The 22,406-nt window shown below is 30.0% G+C and overlaps 1 protein-coding gene, 1 long non-coding RNA gene and 1 pseudogene across 3 annotated transcripts; all 3 read right to left on the bottom strand.

The window, feature by feature from the left end:
- Positions 1–764: 764 nt before the first annotated feature.
- LOC107490602 (putative pentatricopeptide repeat-containing protein At1g12700, mitochondrial) lies at positions 765–4,026 on the bottom strand (annotated as a pseudogene).
- A 9,501-nt stretch (positions 4,027–13,527) lies between these two features.
- Positions 13,528–15,558, bottom strand: LOC107490603 (uncharacterized). Of its 2 annotated transcripts, XR_001592424.3 has the most exons (4): positions 15,287–15,558; positions 14,222–14,253; positions 14,020–14,118; positions 13,528–13,910 (listed from the first exon to the last, which is right to left on the bottom strand). It is a non-coding gene; the product is annotated as an uncharacterized LOC107490603 (long non-coding RNA). The 2 variants fall into 2 exon arrangements; XR_008009555.1 differs by having other exon boundaries at positions 13,528–14,118.
- A 501-nt stretch (positions 15,559–16,059) lies between these two features.
- On the bottom strand, positions 16,060–16,878 carry LOC107490477 (putative pentatricopeptide repeat-containing protein At1g12700, mitochondrial). Its single transcript, XM_021143970.1, has one exon. The coding sequence runs from the start codon at positions 16,876–16,878 to the stop codon at positions 16,060–16,062; it is 819 nt and encodes a 272-aa protein (XP_020999629.1).
- Positions 16,879–22,406: the final 5,528 nt, after the last annotated feature.

Here is a 22,406-nt window from a genome sequence, read left to right as displayed (position 1 = left end):
TTTGAAAAGGAGACAGAAAAATGCACAAAGTTTCTCTTCCCTAAGACAAAATTTGCCCAATTATCTCTCTCTTTCCTGTCTTTACATTTTTGGTCCAGAAAGGCAGAAACTCTTACCAAACAATAACTTTAGGCCTCAACAAAATTAAGAAAGATTTGCTCATTTGTTACCAAAGACCATTCATCGTAGTAGAGTGAGCTGGTAAAGTCTAGAGAAGAGTTACAAGAGTTAGTTATGAGAGAACTGTTGGCTGTTGGAACAGTGCCAGCTACATAGGAGGGCTGTTAGTTACAGCTATCATAACTAACTTAAGAATGAACGGACTGTTGTGCCTTTTGTACTAGCTTGCACAGCAAGCTACTCTTCTCTATACATAAGCACAAATTAGTGATAAGCTAACTAGTAATGCAGATCATACATTTCTTGTCTTTCTCTTCAAATCCTCTTTTTTCTTTCTCACTCTCTGTTTTCTTCCTTCTCTCATTATCTCAAACCCTATTCAATCGACATTTTCTTGGCACATAGAATTAGTAATTGTATTATAAATTGAACATAACATAAGCCCAGGCTAAAGATAGGTATTCATCATCCCAACAGGATTAATATAACATGCCAAACATAATGAATTTTTAAACGGCAAGAAGCTCCTGGTTTCCCAAATTTTTTGTTAAAAGATAATAGCAAATGCCTCCATTTGTGTATGTTTGTATATCTTCAGAAGAATATAAAGCACAACGAACATAAAATATATGCAGCAAAATATAGAACAAGAACATGAAAGAACGAATAATTCAGAAGGCAGAGGGTATGACACAGTATTTGAGCTTAGAAATGAGGATCATGACAGCTTACTGTTCCTGCAGTTGATCTGGAAGAAAGGAATGTACTGTGCTTCATTCTTGATAAGCCAAAATCACATAACTATACGAAAGAAAAAAGAAGCAGTGAAGAAAAAACAATTAAACCATATCTACAGGTAGCTATCAGCATGCTATCAAGAAAATTCAATCATGACAATTAGTTGACACCTTCACAACCCAATTTTTATCAACAAGAAGATTTAGTGACTTCAAATCATGGTGTACAATCACTCGAGTGCAGTTGTGCAAATGGTTTATTCCTCGGGCCTGCAGATTCAAGAGATATATGTCACATCCACTGAGTTTCACTAATTATGGCAATAATTTGCTTAATGGAACTACATCGCAATAAAAGAAAACAGAATCTTACAGTATCGAGGGCCATCTCAACAGTATCTTCCTCTGCATAGCAAATATAAAGTTCAGACTTCAGAGTCATTAAAAGTAATCCTTCCAGAACAACATTATCAAAATAATAAATAAATGCAAAGAAATTCACCAAATAAAATCAAATTCAATTTCAAAGAGTTCTGTATTGTTTCACTTTTAACACCTCCGTCACAACAACACACAATGAAACTCCAAGCCAGTAAGAGTTTTTTTAAAATGCTAATAATCAGAGTGTCAGAGACAATGGAACAATGTCTACACAGGATACTAGACAAGAAATCATGAGGTAATTTATCTAAGGATTAAGAGAAAAACATCCTCTGGAAAAGTACTTCACAATGTACTTTCCAAGCATTACAACTGAGTAGCAATAATTAAGTAAATGGCCAAAAATTTTGAGACAACTGAACCATATTAACCTTAACTCAATGTTGCTCAGGATGATGAAAAGAGGGGACATGCATTTTAGAAGGTGGGTTTAATTTGAAGATGGAAATGGAAAACCATATAGCTTAAGAATAAATCCTTAATAGGTACTTAAATTTCCTTTTACGACAATTCCTGGAGGATCCAATGCAATAAACAATAGTTCATGGTTGCTTATATGATAAAACAGTCATAGGAATTAGTTTGATTTATATACGGTACCTACAAAGATAAGGAAAAATAAGTTGCACGGCAAAATAGCAGAGAACAAACAACAACACAAAATGTTCAATCTTTTTAGTTTTGCTTAGATTGTAGCATGATATATATATGATCTCATAGAATAACAGTAAAGAACACTCTATTGCTATAAAGAGATCTTAAACACTAAATCTGTAAGCTATAACTAGGAATATCATCTAAAGAATCAATAAAGTAGTGGAATTAAAAAGGATGATAGCAATTGCAAATCGAAAGTGCAAAATTAATTAATGTTATGGCATTGCCAAAGTCCTCTGACCCAACAGACACAGAATTTACAAAACTATGATACATATTTAGCAACAATGAGATGTAATTTCAATTTGAGTTGATGTATCTTACCTTCTTTTATCAATTCAATAAGCCTCTAGCAACCATTTCCCGAAGAAGTCTCTCCGCCATGTCATTCTCATCTTTTTCAAACAAAGCACGAATAACAGTTTCAAAAGTCACAGCATTTGGTAAGCAACCATTGCCTTCCATTTTTGACAAGAGTGCCAATGCTTCTTCAAACAAACCCTCTTTGCAGAGCCCATTGATAATAATATTGTATGTCGTCACATTTGAAGGATAGCCTTTCATGGAAAGATCTTGAAAAATCTCTTTTTGCAACTACAAGTCTTCCACCTTTGCATAGGCCATCAATAAGTATACTATACGTGACTATATTTGGATCAATGCCACTCTCTTTCATTTGCTTGAATAACATAAGTGCCTTGTCAACTTGTTTGATATTGAACATCCCATCCAACAAGGAATTGTAAGTGACTACATTAGCGGGTGGACCTCCTTCGTGCATCTTGACAAGAAGCTCCAAAGCACAAGAGATTCTCTTTGATTTGCTCAAGCCATCAATAAGAGTGTTGTAAGTTACCGTGTTTGGAACCAAGTACCTACGACGCATTTCTTCAAAAAGATTCAAGGCTTCATCCACCATTTTACTTTTGCACAAGCCATTAATCATGATATTGTAACTTTGAACATCAAGTGACACTCTACTTTGGGCCATTGTGTTGAATACATATTTTGCCTTATTTACCTGATTAACCAAACAATATCCATCCATTAGGCTGTTATAAGTAACTACATTTGGTTTCACACCACGTTTTGCCATTACAGCCAATACACTCTTAGCATCTTTGATCTTTCCTTCCTTGCATAGCCCATCAATCAAAGTAGTATAGGTATAAACATTAGGAGTAATGTTTTTAAGCATCATATGATTTAGTATATCAACGGCTTCCTTAAATTGACCCACAAGACACAATCCAAAAATGAGAGAATTGTATGTGATAACATCGGGAGAAATTCCCTTAGCAAGCATTCCAGAGTATAAATGAAAAGCCTGACTCACAAGTGTATCCTTGCAGAGGCTATCAATAATTGTGTTGTAGATCAAGACATCAGGAGCAATGCCATACCGTGGGATCTTTCTCAACACTTGAATAGCAGCTGATGTGTGTCCGGTCTTACAGAGGCCATTGATCAAGGTCCCATAAGTGACTTGGTCGAAGTGAAATCCATGAGCCACCACTCTGTCATGAAAGCGCACTGCCTTTTCAACACTACCAGAGAGACAGAGACCTTTCAGGATTGTTGTCAATGTTACCGTATTAGGTTGATAATCCATTCTGAAAATCTTGGCCAATACAGAGGAAGCAAGCGTCATACGACCCATGCCGCAGCAACAATTGATTAAGATATTCAAAGTGACTATGCTGGGCGCAATTCCCCTGGCTTGCAATTGCTGAAAAAGGGAAACGGCGACGTGGAAATGCTTCGTCTTGGAAAGAGATCCCAAAATCTGGTTAAATTCGATGATGGGAGGAGTACGACGCATAGAGAGCATGCGAGTGAAGGAATCAACAGCTTCATCAACTTGGCGAGTGGATGGGGGCACAGAATGAGAGTGAAGGGATGAGAATGAAGATGAAGAGGAAGGGAAGGAAACAAAATTAGGGATTTGGAGAAGAGAATACCTAAAAATGAAAGTAATCCTTGAGGTTGAGGATGACAACATTTTAGTGATTCGCACTGTCGCTGTTGTCTAAGTTTCAGGGAGTTTGCTAACTCTGCGGAAATAGTATTTTTTAACAGAAATAAAAGAGACGATCTAATTGAAAGTTTTAATTTAGAGGTTAATATGAAGGAAGAGTATGGTTCTGATAAATATTGAATATCGTAGTACATAAATAAATATTTTACATGATAATATTTTAATATATATTATTTTAAATGATAATAAATAAAATTTTAATAATTTTATATTTTTATGTTACAGTTTAAAATATTATTTTAATATAATTTTTTATTATTACAAAAAATTTTGTATAATAATTAATTTTAAAAAATAAAAAATATTTAGATATTTTATATTTATATATTTTATATTTAATTATTTAAAAATAAGAGATTCTATTGTCATTTAAAATATTGTGTATTAAAGTATTGTCATTTAAAATATTTATTTATGTACTATAATATTTTGTATTTATTAGAGCCCATCAATACTCTTCTTTTATATTAACTTTTGATTTTAATCTAATAAAATCTAATAGTCTATATAAATGTGGCACATCTAATTAGTACATAAGTGTTGAGTTTATTTTAGACATACTTTTAGCATATAGATTCAATTATAAATTTTTAAATTATAAAAATTTAATTAAAATTTTGATAAAATTATAAATCTTAATAGAATAATTAAATAAAATAATAACAACAATAAAGAGACATGTAAATTTTCAAAAGGTATAGTGTTAACGGATAATTTTAAGATTTATGGTTTAAAAAATTTGTTAAATAGTATAATGTTAAAATAAATTGAATTAGTATGTTTGAAGTGGTTAGCATCACATTTGTGATCATTTTGTTGGTACACCTAATATATATCTATTTGTAAAATTTTGTCCAATTCTATTATATATTTTTTCGAGTAAAGTAGAAGATAAAAAATATTTAATATTATGCTAAAAAAGAATATACTAGAAAATTTATATTTAGACAATATTTATGCTCTAACAATTAATTAGAGTTAACTTTTGTTTATGCATTTTGATAATTATTTATTTATATTTAAAAATTTATCAAACAATATTGATAAATCAACTTATCATTGGAAAAAAATTAAATGGAATAAATAAAAAATTATCACTAAATAAAATATTGCACCCCATAGCTATTAGTTATTATCTTTAAAATTAGAGACGTTAAATAATAATTTGTCACTAAGAAACAATGACTGTTCTTTAAGTTTGTTAATTTCAATTCATTTTTTTTTAATGTAAATTCATTGAACAATATGATGTATTTCTAAACATTAATAGCTACTATTTGAAGTTTTGGACATACGGACATACTATGAAACCTGCAATAAGGATTCATAAAAAATTTATTATATATTATTAATTTTGTAATTAAAGTATGTCACATATTCTATTTTTATTTATTCTATTTATTATTTATTCTATTATATAAAAATTAGGTTTCTGTACTTAACATGCTTTTGAGAGTATTTAGTGATTTATTTTTTTAATTCATTAAATACAATTTATTACGATAAATTAACTATATCAACTAATTCATTTAATTAGATATTTAAATATCACATAATTTATTATAATTTATATCAATTTGATTTGGTGGTATTTTTTTAATTTATTTCTTTAAATTTTGTGTAAGTATTTTTAATTTATTTTTTTAATTTATTAATTAGATTAATTATTAAAATAATAATTCTATGAATGAAATAGACTTTCGAGATATTTTTCACTAATATTTAAATCAAATAATATATATTGAGTTAAATTCAAATAATGTGAATTAAGGATTAAACTAAAATAAAATGATTTTTTACTTATTTAAATTAAATGAAATAAATACAAATTAATCTTGTTAGATAATCATGGTCTTTTGGTCTTCTATATATAGATAGCCACATAACATTATAAGAATCACAATTTTTATCGCCTTTGCTATTTCAACTCTTTTTTTCTTTATATATAAATATACTCAAAATAAGAATGTATGGATGAGTGTTTCATTAATTGTTTGTTTGACGAATACTATAGTCCGAAAATGTCTTAATTTAAGCATTCTACTACGGAAATTGAACCTGTAGTAATTCAGAGTGACTATGGTATTTTTTATAGTATTATATAGAAGAATATTTTTTAAAATGAATATATTCATTGTAATTAATTTTTTTTATTAATATGTTATTTTTTACCTAACAAACAATATCTATGTTGAATATATTATTTTCATCAGAAGCCATACATAATTGATTGATAATTTTATGTATAAAAATATTCATGTGCTAACTAAACACCATATTATTAATTCGCTAAAATTAATTCTCCTATGACTATGCCAATATATAGCATTATCCGATGAAAATTGATTAGATTACATTTATTTCCAACAAAGTGGGTGAGCTTTTAAACCTAATCACGGTCGGAGTTGAGAAAGGTTTAAAAAATGTTAACAATACAAATACTTTTATTTTTAATACCTAATAATAAATATATAAATTAAAACTAATATTGTTTCATATAAAATAGTAAAACGTATATCATACTCAAAACATATTCGATCCGTATTAACTGTCATTGTTTATCATTTACGTTATGACAAATCTGATTATTAAAAAAATTAAAATTAACTTAAATATACACAATATTATTCTATCCCTTTTATTTTTATTTTATCATCATAAAAAATCTTATATATATTATAAGAAAATCTCATCTTTTTACCGACGGTTCTTCCATTCAATAGTTTCTATAAAGAAAAGATGGATGATTTTGTTATTTTCAATTCTTTGGTGTGTATGAACGATGCATAATAATATTGTGTTTGGTAAAAATATGTAGAATTTTGAAAAGCTTAAGCATAGGTTTGGTTCTTGACATATTCGTAGATGAAGTGTCGAGTAGATAAAAAGATAGCTAATAAAAGAATAAATGGTTAAAACTCCTTAATACTAAACGTCATAGTGCATGATAGGTGTTTTATAATTTTTTTAGATTTGATTGTTTCTTTATTATTATTATATGTTGTTCTGTTTAATTTATGCTAAAAATATAACACCCTAACTTTTAGCACCTCATGATCGTACTAAAAGTTCAGGCAATACGTACCTCTAAACCTTTTTATTCTATACTATTTTTATTATTATTAACATTTTATTACGAATATTAACTAGTAGAAATATTATTAATATTATTATAAGTTAGAGAAAAGCAAATAGAGTGGTCTTAAAAGTTTTAGAAAACGCAAACTTAATTAAAGTACTTTATAATTCTTTTTCATAAGACACATAGAAAAAAGTGAGGGAATAATGCCAAGATAAATTATATTGTGAAATGATAAGAAAGAAAGAACGAATGAAAAGAAAATGAGATAAGTAAAAATATGGTAGTGAGCCCACTGAAATTTGCTTTCCAGAGATACATCGGCCACTCCAGAGGATGGTCGCACCTGTAAGACGGGGGTTGCTTACACAGGTTATCAATACATACATTGGCTAGAGAGAGCCTCACCTGGCTTGTAAGACAAAAGTTACTTATAGAGGTTATGTTTGCATACACGGCTCAAGAGAGCCGCACTTGTAAAATAGAGGTTGCTTACATAGGTTTTGACACTTGAAGCCAAACTCAGTCAAAGGTTGTTGAGTTAAGTGAAAATATAAATTAATAAAAACCGAGAACAAAAGAATTAAAAGAATAAAAAAAATACTAAAGGACCTCTGTCATAGGAGAGCAGATAGCAAATATTAAAAGAATCTAAAGAACATCTGCCACAAGAAAGCAGAGGGCAAGAATGAAAGAATGTATCAACTAAAGGTATCTCTACCGCAGTAGAGTAGAGAACAAATATTAAAAAGAAATTAAATGCTGTTTGGGCTTTAGTGCCAAGTGTCTAGTAGGGACGGCGATACGTAACACTCACTTGATACTTATATGGTGAACAATTTCCAGTAGGACAAATAAATTAATTATAATCTAAAACAGAAGTTTATTTAGTTAGTAGAGATTTTAAAAGCATTTGAAACCAAATTTTAAGGGAAATTTTAGTAGAGTATTTATCAATGGTAGTGTTGCTTCTCTATAAATCCGTTCAAGCATCATTTGCTTTGTCTAATGGGCCACCCAAGGTGCTGGGGGAGCCTCAGGTGCAAATGGGCGAAAGAACTTGGTTTCGTGAAAGTATATCAGCATCAACACGAAAACACAACCATCAACAGATTGTTTCTTCCCCTTTCTTTTATTTTCAACTCCTTTCATCAAGAAGTTGAGCACATGTTTTGCCCAATTTCATTTTTTAATGTTGTCCACATGAAAGATTGGTGGCTTATGGATTGGAGAGGCTGCACTTACTTTTGTGGGCAACAAGAAGCACTTTTGTATGAAACAAAAGTCCTCTTGAACTTTTTCTGGTTCTCCTCCCCTTCTATGATCATATCCAGCACATTCCTTGTCTTCTGGATTCAATTTGTTGTAATCAACCTTATTATCAAAATGACTCCCTACAATATTTTAGTAGCACAAATCAGTCAAAATGGCTCAGTTTAAGTTTCTATAAACCAATAAACTGAAAATAAGTAGTAAGTGAAAAGTGTATTACCTCTGTTTGTTATGTCCAGGACAACTGTTACTTTCCGAGGAGTTATGTATATTCTTCCCTAGAGAGTTTTCAAGCATCATTTCTCTTCATCAAAGAGATCAATCAATTCTCTCAACAGGGTATGAGAGACATTCATTTTTGGGACATGTGCCAGGACACCAAATCCCATTTCTTCTACTATATCTTTTTTTTCTTGAGTCATATCCATGTACACTATTGCCAGTACCTTTGTTTGGCATCTGCAATAATGAGTTTTCTGCAAGTTTTGAAACAGAATGTGAGGATATATTTATAATAGAAAATAGGTATTATTCGAATGAAAGCGGACACATATATTTAATGTGCTTATGTTATAGTGCTGCTTGTCCTTCATTGTTGCCATTGTCTTGTTCTGTTTTGCTATAAAGAAAAAGTTTGGTCAATACTTCACTCAATACAGCAATAAGCACAAGCATGTATATTTATAATGAGGAATGGTGCTGTCAAAAAGGCATCCTCCCAATAGTGTTGAGGTAACTTGGCTGAAGCTAGAAGAGACAGTCCCATCTTGCCTATATTTCGATGCTTTTGTCCAAGGAGTTGTTGGTGAGTATAGGGACAAGAGAGTCTCTGCATAATGCCATGTTCTAAAAGTCACAGGGGCTGGTCCCCATACATCAGCAAAGGGCAATGTGTGCATTTTAGCAAGACAGTAGTCATTACAGAAAGAGAAATCATTCTTGTATTTTAATAGGTAACTGTATGAATTTTCAATGGTTAGAATTTAAAAGGAGAATATGTTATAGAAGGAAAAGAAGAAAAAGGACATGTTAATGAGTCCAAACCCTTCCTCTCAATTCACATCCTTTCATGGACACAAATTTTTGTCCATTAATATTACATGTATGTTCTGCACTCACTTATTTCTCTTGGAGGAACACTCAGAACTCCACAAGTGACACAAGTTTTACCGATTGATGATGTTGCTGAGAATTCTAATCAAGACAACATCACTAGTGATAATAACCCAGGGCATGTTTTTGTCATGCTGCTAAAACCAGTTAGGATTAGGCCTTAATCAAGGTAGCAATTCTAAACAGAGACATAATAATTAGGGTCTATTCAGTTTCTGTTTCTGTTTGGTAACTTGTATGAGGAGATGAACGAGGCATGCATCAATTCTGTTGGAATGCAATTCTATGTTCAGTATAAAGATTTGCATCTTGTTCTCTCTGAAATACAAGTAACACTCATGTAAACTAAAGTAATGAATCAAGTGTTGAACTTACTCAATTTGCATTGCACCAAATTTTAATGGTAAAGAGATGTATCTTTGTTTCATACGAGATATTTTCAGTGTACCCAAACGTTATTTAAATATTAAACGGTCAATAATTTTAGTTAAAAAAAAATATAAATTACCTAACATCTTTCAATTTATCTTTCGATAAATAAGAAATTAGCCGCAAAACATTGCATATGCCATACATTTAGTTCTTAAGAATCAAACCTAGAACATTATCTTTAAACAAGTCAAATAACTACCATTAGCCTATTTAGGTATCATAGTTTCCAATCAATTATTTATTTGTTCATATACTAAAAGCATGATTATAAAAGGAAGAAAGAAAAAGAAAATTAAAACAAAAAAAAGGAACTGATAACATCCGAAGCACAAATAACAAACAAACTACTGTTATTAACATAATTTATTAAATCTTACAAACCATAAATGTTAAGGAATATATTTATTATTCATCAACACTTTGTACAATTTATCTATTTCCTCCAACTCCCTTTGGACAAAGCCATCAAAGAGAAAAAGACGGCGTGAACTAAGAGACCCTACGGCATAGCCATAAGACCCTTGGACAGGGGACACAATAAACAAATCAACCATCTAATTCTACAATTTTATAATTTCTCTACCTACATGAACCATGAAGGAAAGGATGAAGCTCTCTCATACGGTGTTTGTGTATCAACAACAATTATAAGATAAATAGTGCCATAAGAACCTGCTTTAAAGACTTTCAGTTTCTTCCATTGTAAGCTACTCATTTTTGACTAATTTTTCTTACTCCTGTATCAACATCAAATATTACTTATAATGATCAAATAATATTATTTATCAACATACAAATTTTTTAATACCTGCATGTTAGTTCTTTTGGCTCTTCTTGTGGATTATGAACTCAGTTTTGTGTTAGTTCGTTACCTTGTGCTATTTATATTAATTAATTGTATCACTGAAAATCATATAAAATCTATCTTTTGTGTTTTTAATATTGTTTATGATCTTATAAATATCTATAAAACGAAATTTAAATAAAATTCTGCTATATATTAGGATAATATATAGGAAGATAATTTTTAAAATGAAGGTGCGTAGATATTATTGTTATTTTTTCAAAATTCAATGATTAGATTTGACCCGGATACAAGACACAACACGGGAAACACCTAATTTTAAACTTTAATGTCTTATTTTAATTATATAATGTATTTAAAATATTTTTTGTTTTAATTAATATTTAATAATAATATATATTATTTCTAAATTTATTTTAAGAATACATGTTAAGAATAAAATTGGATACGTTACACATGAGATATTTAAGTGTGTCCAAGCGTGCCCAGAGAAAATTTTTTTATATTTTATTAAGACTGGACACATCAGACATGCGTGTCGAACGAATGTCGTATCCAAAATGTGTCCGACACGCAAATACGACAACTCAGCAAAGTGTCCGTGCTTCATAGAATTTCATTAACAGAAGGATAATATTTGGTTTGCATAATAAAAAATATAAAGACGGTAGAAATAATTTAACCTAGAAAACAAATTTTAACTTTCAAACCCAAATAAAAAAATGAAATATATATCTCCATCCCTACTTTCTTGGGGTTTATACAATTTTGTTAGTTAAAGCTGTTATGAAATAGAGATAATTTAATATTAGAATCTTTGCTTTTGTTTCATAGTATTTATGTGTCTACTATGATCTCCATAATTTCTTTTTAAATTTTAAGTCAACCAAATATTTTATTTTCAAGTCTACCTATCCATCTACTTATCTAGTCTAATTTGATTATCCAAAAATTCAAATAGATATAATTTTAAATTAATGATTTAATTTAATTTAACAAAAATAAATGTACTCATTTTATTCTATTCATATGATTAATTACTATTAGTATTTTAATTTTCAAAACCAAATAAACATAATCAGAAGAGGTGGTTTCTAATTTTAGCGAGCCACAGCTCAGGTCTCTCTTTTGGGAAACATATTTTCTAATGCATTCAAGTTAATTGCATTAATTTAGACATACGTTTGTAATGTTGTTACTTTAAAAAAATCTACCATGCTTGTGAATTCTGCTTGATTGTCAAGCTTACTAGCTCTACTTTAAAAATTGTATTGAGTTCTTAAACTTCACATCTAGTCTAATAATTGATACCTTACTGGCTTAATGAAAATTAGACTTGCAAAGAAAATAGCTAGTATCATATCTGCTAAACCATAGTAAGCACATGACGACCTAAAATTATAAATTAGAAATAAAAAATTTATTTTATCTAATGAGCGTCAAATAGTTGCATGTTTTAATCAATAGCAAAGAATATATTAAAGTACCATTCTTTAATGAAATGTTTGAACAGTAAGCAATACATGAAGGAAGTCTGAACTCTGAAGAGATTGAGAGCTACTAAGATGAAGCATTAAAATGTGTATTGAAATGGTGAACATGTAAGTACTTGTGTCATTTAATATTATGCTATGGTAGAAAAGTCGGTTGTCTTGGTATTTTAAATTTTGATTTTGAAGATAAAAAGCATTCCAACAATGTTGAAGTGCTATTTCTCCATTTATTACTATGGTCATATCCTTGTGTAATTATTATGCAAATTCTGGTCATTTTTATGTTTAAGGTACAAGCCAATTCAATTTGGAGCTCGCTACATTCCCTTTGGCATGTTTAGTTTATTCCCACCATTCTTAGAGTTAGAGGTGTAAGCGGATTGGATCGGATATGATATCTGCATTTTTTAGTGTCGGATCGGATATCGGATATATTCGCATAATTGAACCTTCTCTTTTTAATCATATTTTTATGTAAAAAATTCAATAAAAATATTTCTTTCACATTTTTAAACTTATTTATTCCTAAAATATTTTTAATCAAACTTTTTCTAAATAATAAAAATAAAATAATACAATATATGAATAATAATTACTAACTAAAACATACAAAAAAGTAAATATAATACCAACATATATATATATATATATATTTAATTATTATTGTGCGGATCTGCGGATCCGCGGATCGAATATGCGTATGTAGAGCAGATATCCACGATCCGATCCATAAAGGGTGCGGATCGGATCCTATCCGATCTTATCAATGTGCGGATCGAATCGTATCCGCAATTTTCAGATTGGATGCAGATATTTACCGCGAATTTGCGGATACGATCCAATCCATGAACACCCCTATTTAGAGTGAATGATCATTTTACAATGTTAAGTATCTTGCCTATGAAAATTATGTTGAGGTGTATTCTTATAACTAGTAGCTTAATATTTTCAAATTCCAAATGTGCATACAAAGCTTCGTTTATAGCCTGGTTGAATATATCATCTAACTTTTTTTTATTTCATCTGCTTTTCTCCCCCTCCTTTTTCAATTCACAAATGAGGTATAATTATGGATAAAAATGTCTATTAAAAAATTATGCTTTCTAACTTCTAATACTTTAGTGCATTTGTATGTGCTTCTATAAGAGAAAAAATATCAAGAGAAAAAATTAAAATAAATACGTAATTTTTTTATGATACTATCTTTGTAATCAGTTTGTTCTGTGTCATTGCTTTTGGTTTTAACTTCTTGGCTAGAATCCTTTTGAGAAATTTGCCACAAAACATTAGCATACGCCGTACATTTAGTTCTTAAGGATCAAACCTAGAACATTATCTTTAAACAAATCAAATAATTACCACTTGCGTTAGCCTATTTAGGTATTCATCATCACAAAAGGATTAATATAACATGCCAAACATAATGAATTTTTAAACGGCAAGAAGCTCCTGGTTTTCCAAATTTTTTGTTAAAAGATAATAGCAAATGCCTCCATTTGTGTATGTTTGTATATCTTCAGAAGAATATAAAGCACAACAAACATAAAAAATATGCAGCAAAATATAGAACAAGAACATGAAAGAATGAATAATTCATAAGGCAGAGGGTATGACACAGTATTTGAGCTTAGAAATGAGGATTATGACAGCTGACTGTTCCTGCAGTTGATCTGGAAGAAAGGAATGTACTGTGCTTCATTCTTGATAAGCCAAAATCACATAACTATACGAAAGAAAAAAGAAAGGGTGAAAAAAAAAAACAATTAAACCATATCTACAGGTAGCTATCAGCATGCTATCAAGAAAATTCAATCATGACAATTAGTTGACACCTTCACAACCCAATTTTTATCAACAAGAAGATTTAGTGACTTCAAATCATGGTGTACAATCACTGGAGTGCAGTTGTGCAAATGGTTTATTCCTCAGGCCTGTAGATTCAAGAGATATATGTCACATCAACTGAGTTTCACTGATTATGGCAATAATTTGCTTAATGAAACTACATCGCAATAAAAGAAAACAGAATCTTACAGTATCGTGCGCCATCTCAACAGTATCTTCCTCTGCACAGCAAATATAAAGTTCAGACTTCAGAGTCATTAAAAGTAATCCTTCCAGAACAACATTAATCAAAATAATAAATAAATGCAAAGAAATTCACCAAATAAAATCAAATTCAGTTTCAAAGAGTTCTGTATTGTTCCACTTTTAACACTTCCGTCACAACAACACACAATGAAACTCCAAGCCAGTAAGAGTTTTTTTAAAATGCTAATAATCAGAGAGTCAGAGACAATGGAATAATGTCTACACAGGATATTAGACAAGAAATAATGAGGTAATTTATCTAAGAATTAAGAGAAAAACATCCTCTGGAAAAGTACTTCATAATGTACATATTTTCAGCAGGTGATTTCCAAGCATTACAACTGAGTAGCAATAATTAAGTAAATGGCCAAAAATTGAGACAACTGAACCATATTAACCTTAACTCGATGTTGCTCAGGATGATGAAAAGAGGGGACATGCATTTTAGAAGGTGGGTTTAATTTTAAGATGGAAATGGAAAACCATATAGCTTAAGAATAAATCCTTAACAGGTACTTAAATTTCCTTTTACGACAATTCCTGGAGGATCCAATCCGATAAACAATAGTTCATGGTTGCTTATATGATAAAACAGTCATACGAATTAGTTTGATTTATATACGGTACCTACAAAGATAAGGAAAAATAAGTTGCACGGCAAAATAGCAGAGAACAAACAACAACACAAAATGTTCAATCTTTTTAGTTTTGCTTAGATTGTAGCATGATAAATATATGATCTCATAGAATAACAGTAAAGAACACTCTATTGCTATAAAGAGATCTTAAACACTAAATCTGTAAGCTATAACTAGGAATATCATCTAAAGAATCAATAAAGTAGTAGAATTAAAAAGGATGATAGCAATTGCAAATCGAAAGTGCAAAATTAATTAATGTTATGGCATCGCCAAAGTCCTCTGACCCAACAGACACATAATTTACAAAACTATGATACATATTTAGCAACAATGAGATGTAATTTCAATTTGAGTTGATGTATCTTACTTCTTTTATCAATTCAATAAGCCTCTAGCTGTCTAGCAACCATTTTCCGAAGTAGTTTCTCTGCCATGTCATTCTCATCTTTTTCAAACAAAGCACGAATAACAGTTTCAAAAGTCACAGCATTTGGTAAGCAACCAGTGCCTTCCATTTTTGACAAGAGTGCCAATGCTTCTTCAAACAAGCCCTCTTTGCAGAGCCCATTGATCATAATATTGTATGTCCTCACATTTAGACGATAGCCTTTAACGGAAAGATCTTGAAAAATCTCTTTTGCATCTCACTCTTTCATTTGATTGAATAACATAAATGCCTCGTTAGGTTGTTGGTTTTTGAACATCCCATCCAACAACGAATTATAAGTGACTACATCAGCGGGTTGACCTCGATCATGCATCTTTTCAAGAAGCTCCAAGGCGCAATGGATTCTCCTTGACTTTCCCAAGCCATCAATTAGAGTACTGTAAGTTACCGTGTCAGGAACCAAGTTCTTGCGACGCATCTCTTCGAAGAGATTCAAGGCGTCATCGATCATTTTACTCTTACAAAAGCCATTAATCATGATATTGTAACTCTGAACATTAGGAAACGCTCTACTCTCGGCCATTGTGTTGAATATATATTTTGCCTTATTTACCTGATTAACCAAACAATAGCCGTCCATTAAGCAATTATAAGTAACCACATCTGGTTTCACACCATGTTTTGTCATCACAGCCAACACATTCTTAGCATCTTTGATCTTTCCTTCCTTGCATAGCCCATCGATCAAAATACTATAGGTACGGAACATTTGGAGTAATGTTTCTAAGCACCATATCACTTAACAAATCGATGGCTTCCTTATATTGACTCTCAAGACACAATCCAAAAATGAGAGAACTGTATGTGATAACATTAGGAGAAATTCCCTTAGCAAGCATCTCAGAGAATAAATGAAAAGCCTGACTTACAAGTGTATCCTTGCAGAGGCTATCAATAATTGCTCTGTACATGAAGACACTAGGATCAATGCCATACCGTGGGATCTTTCTCAACACTTGAATAGCAGCTGATGTGTGTCCGGTCTTACAGAGCCCATTGATCAACGTCCCATAAGTGACTTGATTAAACTGAAATCCATGAGCCACCACTCTGTCATGAAAGCGCACTGCTTTTTCAACACTACCACAGAGATAGAGACCTTTCAGGATTGTTGTCAATGTTACCGTATTAGGTTGATAATCCATTCTGAAAATCTTGGCCAATATAGAGAAAGCAGGCGTCATACGACCCATGCCGCAACAACAATTAATTACGATACTCAAAGTAATTAAGTTGGGAGCGATTCCCCTGACTTGCAATTGCTGAAAAAGGGAAATGGCGGCGTGGAAATGCTTCGTCTTGGCAAGAGACCCCAAAATCTTGGTGAATTGGACGATGGATGGAGGGCGACGCATAGAGAGCATGCGAGTGAAGGAATGAACAGCTTCATCAACTTGGCGAGTAGAATGAGAGTGAAGGGATGAAGAGGAAGGGAAGGAAACAAAATTAGGGATTTGGAGAAGAGAATACCTAAATATGAGAGTGATCCTTGAGGTTGAGGATGACAACATTTTAGAGATTCGCACTTCCGCTGTTGTCTGAGTTTGAGGGAGTTTGCTAACTCTGCAGAAATAGTATTTTTTTTAACAGAAAAAAATAAAAAAAAGACACGATCTACTTGAAAGGTTTTAGAGAAAAGAATAAATAAGTGCATCACGTTTTGTCCAAAGGACATTTTTGTTCTTAGTTATTGAAAAATATTTTTAAATTTTTTACTACAACAAAAAAATTTGACGTGATTCCTGTAATGTTTGTCACGCGTACGCGTGATACACGCCTATACGTCGTCATGAATTTAGTAAATCCTCATTGAATTCTTTATTTTGTATGCTTTTTTTCAGTTCTTTCAAGTCATTTTTGTCTTCAAAATTTTAAATCACAAACAAACATTCTTTTATTCCATTCGATGCCTTAATATGTTTGATGGATTAATAGTCAAATTAGTTCCTAAAAGATAAGACATTTTTTAAATTCCTCCGTGAAAGATTTTTTCAATCAAATTGGTTTTTCAAAGATTGGGAATTAATCATATTTGTCCTCTAGTCACTCCATTAACAATTTTTTTAAAAAACTGATGTTGTAAAACGTTAATTGATAACATATATAATACCTTATATGCCTAATTGGATATTAACCAAATATATTTATAAAAATTTATTAATTTAGTCATTTTTTTCAATTACAAAAATCATATTCCTAATATGACCTAATGACTAAATTGATAGATTTTCATAAACATATTTAGTCAACGTCTAATTGAACATATTATATGTCATGTATGCTATTAGTTAACATTTCACATCATCAATCGTTGACGAAAATTATGAGTGGAGTAATTGAAGGACATATATAATTAATTTGTAATTTTTGAAGGATCAATTTGATTGAAAAAATATTTGAGGGACGAATTTCAAAAATGTCTTATTTTTAGGGACTAATTTGACTATTATCCCTATGTTTGTTTGAGTGATTTAAAGTTTTGAAGATAAGAATGACTTAAAGAAAATGGAAAAAAGACATGTAAAGTAGAGAATTCATGAAAAAACGAGGATTTGCTGAATTCATGGCGACGCGTACGCGTGTACAAGTATTACGGGAGCCACGTTAGCCTTTTTACGAAAGCATTTGGATTGAAGGACTAATTCGTCCAAGTTTTGTGAAGGTTACGAATTTAAAAGTATTTTTCAATAGTTAGGGATGAAAATGTCTACGAGACAAAAAGTTAGAGACCTATTTGTCTTTTTCTCAAAGTTTTAAACTAGTATTAGATTCAATTACAAATTTTTAAATTATAAAAATTTAATCAAAAATTTAATAAAATTATAAATATTAATAGAATAACTAAATATAATAATAATAACAACAAAGGGATATGTTACCTTTCGAGAAATATAGTGTCCGACGGATAATTTTAAAATTTATGGTTTAGAAAATTTAGAATATTTTGTAATCAGTTTGTTCTATTTAATTACTTTTGGTGTTAACTTCTTGGCTAGAACCTTTTTGAAAAATTTGCCACAAAACATTAGCATACACCATACATTTAGTTCTTAAGGATTAAACCTAGAGCATTATTTTTAAACAAATTAAATAACTACCACTTGTGTTAGCCTATTTAGGTATCCTAATTTCCGATCAATTATTTATTTGATCATATACTGAAAATAGGATTATAAAAGAAAAAAAAAAGAAAATTAAAATATAAAAAGGAACTATAACATCTAAAACACATATAACAACAAAACTACTGTTAATAACAAAGTTTATTCAAACTTCCAAACCATAAATATTAAAAAACAGACTCATTATTTATTAAGATTTTGTATAACTTATCTATTTTCTAACATATTCCAACTCCTTTTCAATAAAGCTATCAAGGAGAAGAAAACAGCCTGACCCCAAAGACCCTACGGTACACTAATTCAATAATTCTAAAAAGAGAATTATACTTGGTATTAGAATCAGCAAAAGGCAATGTGTGCATTTTAGGGAGACAGCAGTCATTACAGAAAGAGAAATCATTCTTATTAATATTGAAAGGAATATTACCAATTGCATCACAGCTTTAACAATAGAATTGGATGAATGACCAAGCCTTTGATGCCAAATTTTTTACTTCTATTTTTTTTTCTCCACCACAATAATTTTCATCATTTTTTCTTCTCATTCTTTTTCTTTCCTCCAATATATAGACAAGTGAATATTATTTTATAATAACAAATGTACAAAATGCATATTTACATGTCTATGTATACCATGTTTATTAGTGTATATAAAACACATTTTGTTATGGACAAATGCATCGGATGATTTTTAATTCTTTGGTGTGATAATTTGTGACTTAACAGGTAATCGTCATGTATAAACTATAAAGAAGTCATATTTTAAAAGAGATACCAAGTGTGTATATATATTTGGATTTGGTGATGGATCTAGGCAAAGAAGTATGAGTGCTGAGAGACAAAAGAAAATCCTACCCAAGATTTCTAATGAACGAGGCATAATCCTCAAATACGCAAAGATGAATGATGATTAAATAGTTTCTACATTTTTCATTTTAATTCATATAGGAGTTTCTACTTTTTATCCTGCATTCTTTGTAATGAATTAGATCAAACGCTTATCACCAAGATAAACGTTATGGTGATGAATAAACTTAAACATAAGATATGAAAACAAAATGTGATCAACCATTTAATAAATATAAGCTTGTGAAAAACCATAGTATTATGTCTTTTTATGGACCAATATTTTAATTATCACCCCAAGAGAAACGCACCAATAGTTTCATATCAAAATCCTTCTCTTCTAACATTTAATTCATGCTGAATTGTATCTCATCATCATAAGATCTTACAGAACAAATAATCAGACATCATTCCACCTTAAAATCAAAAGGCTTTTTACAAGTTCAACAGTTCATTCAAATTATGCCAATCATTGACCATAACAAAGCCAATGCAAGTCTTAATAAAACAGAAAAACTTAAAAGTGATAAATACAATGACATACATGAAATAAATCTAAACTTTTAATAGCAGGGTTCCTCCAAGAGAAAAATATCAGCTAAAAGTTGTATTATAAATACGTAAAGGTTTAAGAATCAATATGAAGAACATTCAAACTTTGAAGTTTAAGAATCTAATTCACGTACCACAATGAGTTGTCGCCTCAATAGTCATCACCAGCTTGATAAAAGTAAGAAACAAATGGTAAGGCAAAACAACACCACCCCATAAACAAAAAAAAAGCAAGCAGAGGATTAAGAAACAGGGCCATAAGAAAAGCGCAAGAGTGATAGCGAGAAGACAAGAGAACATAGCCAGAGACAAACATCATTGATAGGAACTAGGAAGAAAAGCGAGCTCGAGGCAGAGACTCTGATCAGACTCTATACAACATCAGACAGCTGAGAGCGAAAAACTGAAAACACGAGGCAACCATTTAGGCCTTCGAAGAAATGAAACCGGGAAAAGATCACACTAAGAACCACAAAAAAACAAAGGGGCGCAAAGGGCCATACAAACATAACCCATAGCTCTGAAAAATCCTAAAATCATAGAGGTTCAACGTCATACAAAGGCTTTGAAGTTGCAATTTCTATGAATATTTCAAATAAGACTATTCTAGTGTAATAGAAAGTCAAACAAATGCCCATAACAAAAGATATTGGCCTCACTAAATACATGGAGCAAAAGATACTGCTTTGAACAATATCAGATATTCAGACAACTCAAAGCATTAGATCAAAAATTCAAAATCAACCTACAATTAATCATAGTGAACATGAAAGAAAAGGATATGAAGCAAGGGAGTTTAAAAAAGCATAGAAAATCATTGCTAACTCCTAACTTTACACCTAGACATTTTACCTTCAAACTAATTCATTGGTCATATGAAATCATATTTGAAGTGAAGATCCAATCTGTAAAGTATAGATGAAGATGTGCTGGAAGGGTCATTATAGTGTACAAATTTAAATCCATACAGATTTACAGATATTTTTTTTCTGTTTATCTTATGTTGACACGTATAAAAAACTAAATTGGTATAAAAATAGAGAGGTGGGGCAAGCACATTACACGTGCTTTTGGTGTGTGACTTCAGGAAGCAAGATCTGACACTGGTCAGTTCTCCTAACTTGGTTTAGCCGAGCCGTCTAACTCCAAAAGAGAAGGGTGGATGGAGCGGGCTCCGTTATTATGTTGGTGTTAATATTGAACTGGTTCTTTTTTGTAAATCTGATGCTAAATTTTTTTTATAGGAGAACAGAATTAAATTGGACAATGTGATAAATTTATTAATTATAGGGATAACAATTTTAATTGCTTTTTAAATAACTTTTTAGATATCTCAGATAATAATAAATAAGTTTTTTATTTTATAATTAGGTCTAACATAATTTATATAAGACTTCAAATAAAAAATTATATCATAAAATATTTTATACTATAGCATAATGATATAATATACATTCTTCTCCCTTTTAACTTTTAAAAAATCTCATATTTAATCATTTAATTTTTTTTGTGTTAACCAACATTAACTTTACCTATTTTTCAAGAAAAAATAAATTATGTTTTACAAAAATATCTTTTAGTAATTTTTTTTTTGTAATTAAATTTTATCTACCAAAATATCCTTTAACAAATTATTTTTTTACTGATTAATTGTACTTTTACCAAAATATTCTTTAAAAATAATTAATGATTAATTTTTTTCTTAAGATACCCTTTAATAACTTTTTAAATTATTAAGGAACTTGCTTTGTAAATATGTGAAGGAATGAGATATTAATTTTTTAAAATTGAGATTTATCCATTTTGATTTGTTTTTAAGTTTTGATAAAGTTGTTAATAATTTTTAATAGTTTAATGGAATAAATTATTTATTAATATTAATTGTTATACATATTAATAGTGGTAAGATTTTTTTAATTTAATATTAAATAATGCATATTGATATCGAAAAATTAATAGTAAAGGTTAAAAATAATTGTTAATGAAAATTTTGGAAAAATCATAATTTAATAATTAAAAAATTATTAAAGAATATTTTGATAAAAATACAATTTAATAAACAAAAAAATAATTTGTTAAAAGGTATTTTGATAAACAAAATTTAATCACAAAAAAATAAAATTTTTGCTAAAGATTTTTTTTTGTAAAAAATCATTTTTTATTGAAAAAGTTAGTGAAGTTAAATATATTAACATATTAAACGCTAAATACATTAAAAGCTAAATACAAAAGTGTAATAGAGAGAAACTTAAAATTATTAAGGTGCAGTTTGGAAAAACAGCTTACTTAAGTTGCTTTTGAAAAAATAGCTTAAACAATAAATGACTATATTAAAAGTAGCTTATAAATAAGTTATTTTGTATTTGAAGTTTTAGCTCTAAAAATACTTATTTTATAGAAATGTGATAAAAAGTAATAGGATTATGAGAGAAGTCATTTTTTTTAACTTTTCTATAAGTTCCTAAATAGCTTCTTAGAAAGCTGCAATTTGGTTTTGAAAATTTCACCACACATTAATA

This window comes from Arachis duranensis, chromosome 5, assembly GCF_000817695.3.
Source record: "Arachis duranensis cultivar V14167 chromosome 5, aradu.V14167.gnm2.J7QH, whole genome shotgun sequence".
Classification (NCBI taxonomy): Eukaryota; Viridiplantae; Streptophyta; class Magnoliopsida; order Fabales; family Fabaceae; genus Arachis; species Arachis duranensis.
This window is presented reverse-complemented; position numbering and strand designations above follow the sequence as displayed.